Below are 12,602 nucleotides of genomic sequence, written 5' to 3'. Positions count from 1 at the left end.
TCACCCAAAGCGTATTGTAGGACAGGTCATTAAACAACATGGCAGTTGATAATCATTCGGGTTTGGAATTGAATTTCACTTTAAACTGTATATTTAGTCCCGATTAGCCCATCAGCATAATATGAACTGAAAACAAGCTTTATGAAACTGCGCATTTTCACATATCAAAATGGTAGATCGTTATTTACTCTCAGGTTAATCGACGATTTAATGTTGGATTTAGGAGTATTCTCGATGTCAAACACCCACCCCTCCAAACGTTTTCCCCTTGAATAATGTCTTTTTAATCAGTCTCAGCGACCATTCCTACATTGAACACACTTTTTTTTTTTCCTCCACATGAATGGTTCTGAAGAAAGGTAAATTAAATTTACAGTTGTGCTTATCAGAAGGCGCAGAACATGAAGTTATTTTAACTCTTGTTTTGCTTTCTGGAGATCGAATTTCCTTATCATCAAATCAAAACAGCTTTGCAGATTCAAAACAATAACTTTTTTCTTTGCGCTGGATGAGTCATCGCTGTTATCTGCAAGCAAGAGCTTAGCAGATGCTAGACAAAACACTGGCGCCAGCTGCATCGTAAAAACAGAGAGACCGCTGGAAGTTCGAGCAACAGGTGGCCGAAGAGAAAAGTCCCAGCATCACTGTCGAAGACGGAACTTTTAACAGCAGTGTAAAGAAGAAAGAAATTACCCTTGCTTTACGTTTTACCACGCAACAGACAATAATAAGGGCAATATTTCCTATCAGTCAACAGCATTAAAAAAAATATATAATAAATAAATTTTAAAAAACAACTGAATTCTGCAATTATCAACATTGCCGTGCACACCAGTGGCGGAGAATGAGCTGGGGAAAGGAGGGGGTCCCTTTTTGTTTTACTTGTTCTATGTTTTTGTTAGTTTTCAAGAATATATCCAGAACTGGTTGCCCCATTTTAGACGTCAAAGGAAAGGAAGAGGGATGGGTCCTTTTCCACCCTCGCCTGTAATCAGCCCGCATCAGCATGAAAATCGTGGCTGAAACAATCTGCATCGCACCCCCCCCCCCACTACGTTTCCTGACAGGAAAAGAGGGAGAAGTCAGTAAGCCAAAGGAACACTTTTTTAGCAGATATTACGACATCGACACAATTAGGAAAACATATGAAGTGGGAAACGGGAGTTATGATGCACCTAAGATCGAAGTAAACTTTTGTGGAAACCTGGATGACAACGCATTAAGCGGGTTGACGATCTTTAGTTCACCTATGTGGTTTTGATTATCTCTAACAGTTTCGCTTTTTTATGAAGTGTTGCAGGGAACAAAGAACACATTTTGAATGAAAGCTGTTACCGGAAGTTGTTGGCTACAAGGCCGAGAGTTGCTCACTCACGGGAACCTGCTGAACTGGACAGATGGGCCAGACTTCCAGGCGCCACACATCTGTATTTTCGAACATTCCTGCGATCTTATCTCTCAAGGTGGTGTATTTATCGATGCAAGAGCTTGACCTGCCATACACATTGGCAAAGACTGCAAGTCCAGCAGTCATTTCAGGCTGCTCCCACCCTTCCCCGCGAGTTTTCAGCAGCTCTTAGGACAAGGAAACAAAAGGTCGATTTAAAATAACATCCAAGCACATTCGATCTTCTCTTCTCGCGTATCCAAGAGAAAGCGTGGCAAAACAAGCCTGGCGCGTTGGGTAGCGGCCGTCGGTGCGCTTGAGGGAGGGGAGGGCAGAGGTCAAGTGCTATTGGATATCACTCAAGCATGGTGTGGTGGTGTCTATTTTTAGTTCAGACCCAATTGTGAGCAGTAGAGCGCTCGTGAAGGAAATGAGTGGGGAAAAAAACAACGCATTTTTCAGCCGATTTCCTTCAATTTTTCAACTTTTTTTTCAAATTTTTCTATCTTTTTCTAAATTTTTCACGGTTCCCGGGAAAAGGGTCGTTACTTCGAGAGGGTCGTTATACCCGGGGTCGTAGAATCGAGAGTTGACTGTATATATATATATATATATACAACACACACACACACACACACACAACATATACTTATATACCAACAGTAAAAATCATATAAATTGTCTCTCAAATCTGTGCGTTCCTTTTCCTCCCAACAATTGTTCATGCACTTAAGAGAAAACCTTTTAGCAGCATTACTTCTCTCCTCGGTAATTTAAAATGCATTACAGAAAACAAATTGCGAGCGAAGCGACCAATAAATTTTCAGATCCAAATTTTTGCAAAATGAAAACAATGTCGATTTAATACGGGGAAAAAATTCATGGAGCGCCATATTCTCTTTTACAATTTTTTTTTCATTTAGATCGTTTGGCGTCCAGGGTTAACTCCCGCCGACCCCTTGCTACGGCTCTGAACTTGACTAGACTGCAAGAAAAGCAGACATTGCGAGCGAAGCGAGCAAGAACATTTTACAAAAGGTATTTATATTTGTATAAAATTTGAAATCAAGGGGGCAATTGCAGCTCTGTCCCCCCCCCCCCCCCCCGCAGCTGCTCTTGGCAGTCTGGAAGAAATAATGCAAGAAAGACGTGAAAACAAAATCCGTCTTGAGTATCCTTTTGTTCTGCTACTCTTAGATTCTGCTACTCTTGCTTTCCTTTACTTCCATGTTTGCCCCTAAAATTGATTTCCGTTCAAGATTGTGGGGGGCTGTGGTTTCGCCACTGCACCCCCTTCCCCCGTAGTTGCTTTGTACTTTCATCGGCTTGAAAATACTTAATTTTCTTTAAGAGTATAATATAGTTTAATAACGGCAATAGGATTCATCTATCCTAAATTTCTAGGTGAAAATATAATAATATAGGGGCATAGATGTCTGGAAGGGGGGCAAGTATTGCCACATCTTTCCCTTAGAAAACGAATGTCAACCAAAAAGTACGTTTTCACATGTATAATTTGATTTCAGTCATAATAATTTACATTAATTATTATAATGAGGATGCAGGAATGCGATAATGCAACACTATTATCGAGGTAATATGGAAAAATACCTTGCTTGACTCTTCGTGGAAAAAAATCTGCAGACGTCCATGATTAGGGGGCATTTGCCCTCCCCCTGGCCCCCTGGGTGCACGCCTATGATCCCCGTGATGGAAGATGTAGCCATGGACGTCCGCAGGATTTTTTTCCAGGGAGGGCAAAGGACACATATTTTCCTCCAAAATAGTGATGCCCCCTCAAAAAACATGTTTCTTCAACGAATTTATAATAATTAACATAAATTACTGTGATTGAAATGAAATGATGTGTGAATTATATAATTTTTAGGTACACATTCATTTTCCAAGGGGGGCGTGCCCCCCCTTCCGGACGCCCATGGATGTAGCGCAAAGCCAGGGATTTAAGATCAAATTTGTTGTTATTGTTTTTATTAGTAATTACCTCAGTTTTCTTCCTCTGAAGTTAAATTATTCATGACGACGATTTATGATTACATTAAAGACAAAAATGAACATACACAATGGTTTTGGTCGGAACTCGAACTCGGAACCTTGTTCGGCAAGAAATGCATAAGGCATGAGTGTTTCATTGGAGATGTTCCTCTACTTCCGTCATTTTATCACTAATATATTTCTTTAATATACAATTATAAATCACAACTACCTAAAAATAAATATTATTTTGCATTTTAACATGCATATGTTTTTTTACGGTTAGAGTGTGAACTGGCACCTGTTTATTTAGATTGTTCTTTATGTTTCGTGAGTAGTTAAAGATAGGAAAAATGCTTGAGGAACGATTAGGGCTATAAGAATTCCGTCCGTGACAGAGTGGTTAGCACAGGGCGCTCCGATGTCTGATGTCCTGGGTTCGAATCCCGTCGTGCGTATGGGTGTTCTTTGTGAGTGCCCCTTCATCAATTTCATCATGTCACTCATCCTCGTCGTCACGATTAGCAAGAGGTGAAAGAAAAACGACGCTAAATAAGAAAATAAAAAGACTTATAAGAATCATTCTTATATCCGGACGTGTCCTACATTTTATAGTTGTGTCTGGCCTCCAGAAGGAATTTGAAAGAAATCTCAAATATCTTATACGTATTTTGGGCATCACGTAACTTCAAATTAGATGGAGAAACAGAAAAACTGAGGGGAGTCTAAGATAACGTGGTTCCTTGGAGAAGTATGCTTAATCAAAGAGTGTGCATGGTTGCTACTGGATGTTCGGAAAAGCTCAGAAATTACTTCACGATTTTCTAGATCCGGAAAAGTCCGGATATATGTATAAAAATGCTTACTTTGTGAAGTTCTTTCGATATAAGTGTCGGTAATTTGTTCGAAGTAACAAGTAATTATTCTACTTATTGGAGAAATAAGGCAAACAATTCTGTTTGTTTCCCAGTGTATAGTAGTTTTTTACATATTAATAAACAAGAACTTACAGACATTGTTTACGAAATTGTGAACTTTTTCCTTCCCGAATTCATGGATTGTTTTCTCTTCCTGGCCCCACATCGACGAAAAACGTTCTGTCTTACATACACAAGTTGAAATCACATACAGCCGCGCTATTAATTAGCAGTTGAGGAATTTTGAACTGAACCGTTCACTTCAACATTAATTTTTCAGCTGAAGATGTGTCATATTCTCGTTATATGCTAAGATGTCCTAGTAACCTATTATATTTACTGAAAATACGATCGTGTTCAACATTTTGAGACATTTTGTCCTACTTTCCGCTGAAGAGTGATCCGATAGCCCTATGTGTGATGAGAATTGTTTTTGCTCAATTTCTGATATAATTTATTCCAGCATTTCCTTCAACTTCTATTACCTTGTTATTACCTCCAATGATTACACAACTTTTCCTTCGTGCTCGACCTTTGGGTTCAGAAATGTTTACAACACCCCCATCTCCCGCGTGTAAATAGCAGGAGGCAACAACACTCTGGAAGACCATAATGTATACAACTTGTTTACTACATATTTTACGAAAGTATTAGAATGTTAGCTTGATATACCTGTGGATTAGAACGAACGAAATAAAATACCTATTTTATACGCACACTGGAACGAGCGCAGGCCAGCTGTGAGTCACTCTGGCAGTGAAGGTCAATGATCGAAGCAGTTAGTGCTTGCTCCTACAAGCAGACGCCTTATCTTTCCTCAAGGAAACACGGAAATCTTCGTTACTTTTTTTTCGCAAGACTAATGGTGAACATTTACAGGAACGTAAGGAGTAGTATCGTATTCTATTGGAATTAGATTTCGTGGTATTTAAAAGATATCATAACAATATGTAAATCTCTTTTGTGACCTACACTGAACGTATTTTAAAGTTTCATTGACATGTGAAAGCAGAAATTTAGAGATCCTTCTTCCTTACGATTTCTAAACAACCGAAGAGTGTGGTGAACGTGAAACTACTTATTGTTCGCAACAACGATATGTATTATACAAATGGTCTCTAATCAAAAACCCTATTACATCACAGGAAGTGATATTTAAAACAATTCTACCACGTATCCAACGTAACCAATATTCAGATTGATTCCAAGCTTCTGTTTGGTTATTTTGTGTCGCATTTTTACCTCTTGCGATAATCGCGACGATGAAGATGATGGGTAATGGCTACATCTAAGCCTCAACAGGTTTCAAAAATGGATCCTCTGGCTTTGTAGAGAGTTGCGGTGATTTTTATTTTTATTTACATTTGGTATTTTAAGTCCACTTCATGCACACAAAGGCTAATCGAGACTGCATCTACAGTTTAAAGTGGGATCCTAACCACTGTGTCTCCACCGGGTATCGAACCGGGGACTCCTTGATTACAAGGCGACTCCTCTACTACAGCGCCATCGGGAAGGATATATATGTATGTGTGTGTGTGTGTGTGTGTGTGTGTGTGTGAGAGAGTGAGAGAGAGTGAGTGAGAGAGTGAGTGAGAGTGAGAGAGAGAGAGAGAGAGAGAGACTGAGAGTGAGAGAGAGAGAGAGAGAGAGAGAGAGAGAGAGAGAGAGAGAGAGAGAGAGAGAGAGAGAGAGAGAGTGTGTGTGTGTGTTACGGTGACTACGATAATGAAGAATTGAAAGTAGCAGAACGACTAAGCTATTCTTTTGTCAATATTGGGATTGTTAATGAATGTTAAGAATGTCAGTTCAAATGGAAAAAAAATAAACTAAAAAATTTCCAGAGTGCCGTTACAAATCGTTAATTTTTCTCTTTCCACACATTACTTTGCTACTATGTAGATATTTGCATGCTAAGATGTAGAAAGTGCTGCATTTTCAATGTGTGGAATTGAGATTTATTTCTGAGAATGGAGTGAGTAGTGGGAAAAGGATCACCTCTCACATGTTTGGATTATACCCCCCCCCCCCACCTTTACACACACGCACACAAAATATATCGGCTGTTGTTCTTATAAGGAAATATAACATGTATGAATTGTGTCAAGAAATATTGGAGCCTATTCACATCCCTACGGAACTTGGAAGAAAGCCCACGTAGGGATTAGGAAGTTCTGTTCCGACAAAAACGGGATGTATAGTAAATTAAAAAGCAAAGTGCTACCTTATGCTTTGCACCAAGCCATGAAGGCGTATAGGGGGTGTGGAGTTAGTGGAGTTGGGGCCCCACGCTTTCTTCATCAGGCCGAAGGTGGGAATGATGTGATCAGCACCACGCCCCTGGCCACCTTACTCCCCCCTTTTCCCCAGAGTTTCCTCCAGGTACCCACTTTATACGACGCTGGATTGCCACCGAAGCAGCTTGAACAGGTGGACAAAATCCTGATTACCCCCGTCGGGGATCGAACCCAGATCTCTCGTATGGTAATAAAACGCCCTAACGACTGTGCTACTGCGGCACATACAGTAATTAAGGCAAAAATTGTTTTAGCGTTTCGTTCAACGTTTTTAGGGGAATCATTTTTGGACATATAACGTGTAGCTCTTGTCGGTTCTGCGACCTGGCTTGAGAAAAGGCGATTTTCTGACGAACAACATTCCACCTGACAAGTCACGTGACTTTCCTACATTTCCTGTGCCTGTTGGCTTTTGCATGAAAGACGAGTTGCTCTTGAGACAGACAGAATCACCCGATCACCTAATGGTGCAATGTGTGTTGCCTACCCTTCCGGCATTATTTACTGCCATTAAGTCTTATGGGGAAGAACTTTTTTCCACCACTGTACATGCGTCTTTATCAGCCTTCTCACATTAAGTGCAACATTATAATAGGCAAAGATCGTGATTAGATTGATGCTACCTGTATGGGTTTTGGGTATGTAATCAAAACTGGATTTTAGGATAATCGTGAGGGAACGATCAACGTAACGTTTCATTCCTTTTGGTTTCACTTTGCACAGTTCACTTCATGCATGAAACAATGTACACACAAGTATAGTATTTAAGAAAGAATAGGTTAAATTATTTTCATGCATGAGAAAAAGCTTTTACCATCAAAGCAATTTCAAAATCTTACGCTAGTTTCCAATGAGTACAAAGTTTTCATTCGCAATTAAATGCTATATTCTATTACTTGCACAATTTGCATAACATTACTAGTTCAATTGCAAACTAAATACGATTCAATCAATATGTACAGCTCGAATTGTGGACGCATGAGAAAAACTTCCATTTGACATTTATGAATTCTAGTCACATGGTTTCTCAATGTTCAAAGTTCAGTTAAATCACGGGTTTCCACATACATAATAAACGTTCTTGTTCCACTGGTAAAGATCTACGTACCTTGCACGCAATAGCATTTGATTATCATAAGGTATTATTATTATTAATGTCCTTTTTATGCAATCCTATGTTCTCGAAGCACATGGTCATAAGCCGGGACGTAATGGCATCCTAATACTACCTCGACTTGTATGAAGAACAAGACAAGTCGTACGTAACCTCACCTTGGACAAGGCGAAGCAGCTGTCCGAAGATAACGATGTAACCCTTGTAAAGCTTGAGCACGAAGTGAAGTTGGAATAATGCACAGAAGTTGAGAATGTGGACAGTTGCATTAAACACTGCCAGATGGCAGCAGCACTTAAAGAAAGCTGTCAGGGGAAGTCACCACCTGACGGTGAAAATGAGAACTTCGTTTGTTGCTTAAACGTAAGTTCCTGTGCATAAATGTGAGGTTGTGAATTGTTACAACTTCGCAACGTCACAAGTATAAGTAATGGACTAAAACAGGGAAGTGCTCTTTCACCACTGCTCTTCATAAGTACAATGGATGTAATTAATGTAGAGGTGGGGAAGAAGATAGGAGAGGAAGAGATGACGGAGGAGCCGACTTGGACAATGACAGAGACAAAAGAAATATGCAGGCAGTGGAGATGAAATTATTAAGGAGCATATTGGAGAAGACTAGAAGGGATAGAATAAGGAATGAGGAAATCCGACAGACAGTGGGGGTGGTGAAGCTTCAGGATAGATCAGGCACAGATGAGATGGTTCGGACACATGAAGAGGATGGATGCAGAAAGACTGCCAGTAAGGTCTTACAATCCATAAGGAGTGGGAATAAGACCAAGAGGGACACGAAAATGTTGGTGGAAAGAGCAGAAAACTGAGAGTTTTAGGAGAACACCGTGGAAAGACAGGAGTGGTGAAAGACCAGGAAAAAAATGGAGAGGCTTGACTTCTATGCCAACCCAGCCAGATGCAGGAAAAGGCAAAGGATGATGATGATGATGCTTACTTGCAGCACTACAGTTGTCTAGTTGATAGGTTGTCTTAATAATCCAGGTTTGATTCCTACAGTCTAAGATTGGGAATTTTTTGGACAAGGTCCCTATAGAAGGTTCACTCAATCTCGAATCAAAGGTTTCCTGAAAGAGAACCTTGGGGAGAAAAATGACTGGAACATGTTGCTGCTTATATCACCAGCATTTAGGGGCACGTAATTCCGGGACTACAAGATTCAGTCCAAAATATTAGAGAACATTTTTATTATGCATTCCAAGCACATTTTCCATCTATATTCATCCATGCTTATTATAAGCTTTGTTCCCTTTCCTTACTTTATCTATTCTATCTTACTACCTTCACTCGCCAAAACTCAACTTATTGCCGTATTTACACGTGTATAGTGCGAGTGCATGTATAATGTGCACTCTGGTTTTGGATGGGCAAAAGTGACAAAAAATTATATCTCGTATATAATGCGCAGTACAATCCAGTTTCAAGAAATGGCTTTCTAGTTGTTGGTCGTAAAGCTGTTGCTATGCTGATCAATAGTGAATGACATCATACCTATTCAATTGCTCCTTCATTCTTTTTCAAAATATATACTTTTTCTTTCCATGACTAATGTAACATTTATACGAGGCACATTCAGGACCTTCCAAATAGCAGTTAGCAGCACAAGATTTCTTCCATTATGGAATTTACACACTCCATGTATGTCATATTATTTGGCCAGTAATACATTTTAATTTTTATTATCTTTTTCCTTGTTTTCTTTCATCCAAAGTACCATAACAATCAGAACGTTTCTTCATTTTTTGATTAACTTATTTCAACCGCATTTCACATTAGTGTTGTTATCTTGTATGGAATACAGTTTCCATATTCAGAAACTGCAGGATTCAAGCTTTACAACGATATATAACATGATAGGGTTCCGTAAACATGAAAAATCAAAGCAAGTGTCTCAAAATCATGGAATGACCCTGTACGGTTTCATGTTGGCTGTCTGAATTATTCCATGCATAATACGCACCACAGTCTTCGGGGACAAGAATTTTGGGGAAAAGTGTGCATTATACATGAGTAAATACGGTATTATTACAGCAGCATTAGCATTGCAAATACAAAACCAATGCACCTGCTATGCAGCTTAAATTCTGTTACGGCATGCTGCAAAGCACACGCGATATCCTTGCCTTAACCTTTTACTTACCCACTTCCTTTATATCCTAACAGCGAGGACACGATGTCCCCAAAACAGATGGCTTTTCTACACAAATAGGACTTTCCTCCATATGCAGCCTTGTTCCAAGTACATTTGAAGCAACATTCACAGTTAATTTGTAGAGCAGTAAAAATACAGATGCAAAATATTGAGCAACTATTGAACCAACCTGAATATCCTTCTGCTTTACAGTAACTTGCAGATTTGACACAACTACTTTGAAGCCATCGGAAGCACCTGAAACATCTAACCTTGACTTCAAATCCGAACTCAGATTCCTAACTGTTCTCATTGGCACATCGTCATCATACACATCTGCTTCCATGCTGGAAATACATTTGAGTGATTACTATTGCATGTTACATTCAATTTTCAAAACCATATAACTAAATGAAATCACAACTAGTGGATATAACCTCAAAGTGTTGAAATTTAGTAAGACATAATTATAGCATACAACTCAGCAAGCATATTCAAGGTTACAAAGATACCATCCACCCAGATCTTTGTCAAATGTTGGTATACCAAGAAATATTAGACATAGAAAGCAGGTGTGGACCAATATTAACTTTTGCAGATACTGATAAATATTATTACAAAATTTACAAATACTGGTTAAGTGGAATCCTAATTTTACATTTTCCCATATTACACATTCATTCTTGATGGTCCCAATATAACAAAATGTTACAAATTCTTCCCTGATTTTACATTTTCCCTCATTTTAGTTTTTTCCATCTTGTTTCAGTGTAAAACATAATACCTATGTGAAAATATTCGCATGTGACGCAAGTTATGATTTATAAAATTCACTCATTTCCTCACGATATTTCTCAGTAGAGTGAGAAACAGATGTATAACTGATTTAAATTTTGAAAAGAAAAGTTACCTGAATTATGGTAAGAAGTGTAGATGTAACATTTTCATTCACAATGGATAATTTTACATAATTTGTCTCATATGTGTGATTTTAGTTTTTCACTGTAGCTAAAGAAAATTACTTTTGCTATTAACTTTGTAGCTCCATCAACTTTTATCTGTAAGCCGATCAAAGTGTGCAGATTCAAAGAAAAATGCCCGCAGACTTCTGTGTTTTCTTTTACAAAAAATTGTTTTACATAAACAAAGTTGCATAAATTAATATTTTAGCCAAAGGCAGTTATTTGAACATCTCTGGCAGTAGAAGGCATGTGGATTTGGGAGTGAATTGTGGTGGGAGTGGAAGGGGGAGAGTGCAGCCAGCCTGAAAAGCCTGGCAGCAGAGGTTGGACAGTTTGTGTAGGTGTTTGTTGCTCAAGCCCTCCTACCTCCGGGACACCAGCCACTTCCTTCAGAAAATTAACACTCTCCCACCATTACCTGCCAACACTATCCTTGCCACCATCGATGTTACTTCTCTCTCTACCAACATACCTCACTCCCATGGCCTCTGCTCCATAGAATCCTTCCTTAACAACAGACCAAAACCCCACAACCCCAGCACTAATTTCCTGACCCATCTAGCTCACCTTGTCCTCACGTGCAACAACTTCACCTTCGAGGACAAGCACTATCTCCAAATCCGGGGCACAGCCATGGGTACCAGAATGGCCCCATCCTATGCCAACCTGTTCATGGGCAAAGTTGAAAAAGAGTTCCTGGAGACCCAATCTCTCAAACCTCTCCTCTGGCTACGTTTCATCGATGACATCTTCATGCTTTGGATGCATGGAGAACCTTCCCTGACCACCTTCCAAGACAAACTTAACCACTTCAGCTCCATCAATTTCACCTGGACTCACTCCACCAACCAAATCACCTTCCTGGATGTGGACGTGCACATGAAGGAAGGACATTTGGAAACCTCCATCCACATCAAACCTACCAACCATATGCAATACCTACACTTCTCCAGCTCCCATCCGTTCCACACCAAGAAAGCCATCCCATTCTCCCTGGCCCTCAGAGGTCAACGCCTCAACACCTCAGCCACCTCCCGACAGAACTATAACCTCCGCTTACACCAAGCCTTGACCAACCGTGGATATCCTTCCACCCTGGTCACCAAACAAATATCCCGAGCTGCTTCATACACTCCCACCAAGAAACCTGCCACCAATCCCCCTGCACTTGTCACCCAATATCACCCCCATCCTGCACAGTGATCCTGACACCAGAAATATCTTCCCCGACAAGCCCAGAGTTGTCTTCAAACACCCTCCCAATCTCCAAAACATCCTGGTCCACCACAATCCACCTACTCACAATCAACTCGCACCTGCCCACAAATGCAACCACCCAAGGTGCAAAACCTGCCCCATATATGTCACTTCCCGCACCCTCCAGATCCACACTGCCACCGGCAAATTCACCCTCTACCCCAAAGGAACCTGCAACAGCTCTAACCTAATGTATATCCTCACGTGCAACATCTGTGGGAGCTTCTACCTGGGGGAAACATCCACAGCCCTGAACCTCCGCATCAACAACCACCGATCCTCTACCCAAAACCTGGACTTTGCTGTTGCCATTCACACCAATCACCACAATATTCCTTTTAATGACTGCTTCCAGGTAGCGATCGTCTACTCCTTGCCCCAATTCACCAACACCTCAATACGTAGAAGATGGGAGAGGGCCTACATATCGACCATGAATGCAACCACACCTCCAGGCCTGAACAAGGACACCCAGTAAAGCCCCTCATCCCCTATCCTCACCCTCACCACCACCTTTTCCCAACCACCCC

At 40.4% G+C, this 12,602-nt stretch overlaps 1 protein-coding gene across 1 annotated transcript in view; it reads right to left on the bottom strand.

The window, feature by feature from the left end:
- The window catches only part of LOC145999029 (uncharacterized), a 52,569-nt gene that overhangs the window by 18,162 nt on the left and 21,805 nt on the right, over positions 1-12,602 (bottom strand). Inside the window, exon 6 of the mRNA XM_083135930.1 lies at positions 10,044-10,200. Coding sequence (XP_082992056.1) covers positions 10,044-10,200 — 157 coding nt within the window. The remainder of the gene's footprint in view (positions 1-10,043; positions 10,201-12,602) is intronic.

Source organism: Lepisma saccharinum, chromosome 14, assembly GCF_977018435.1.
Source record: "Lepisma saccharinum chromosome 14, izLepSacc3.1, whole genome shotgun sequence".
Classification (NCBI taxonomy): domain Eukaryota; kingdom Metazoa; phylum Arthropoda; class Insecta; order Zygentoma; family Lepismatidae; genus Lepisma; species Lepisma saccharinum.
Note: the sequence above shows the minus strand (reverse complement) of the source record. Positions and strands in the feature narration are given on the sequence as shown.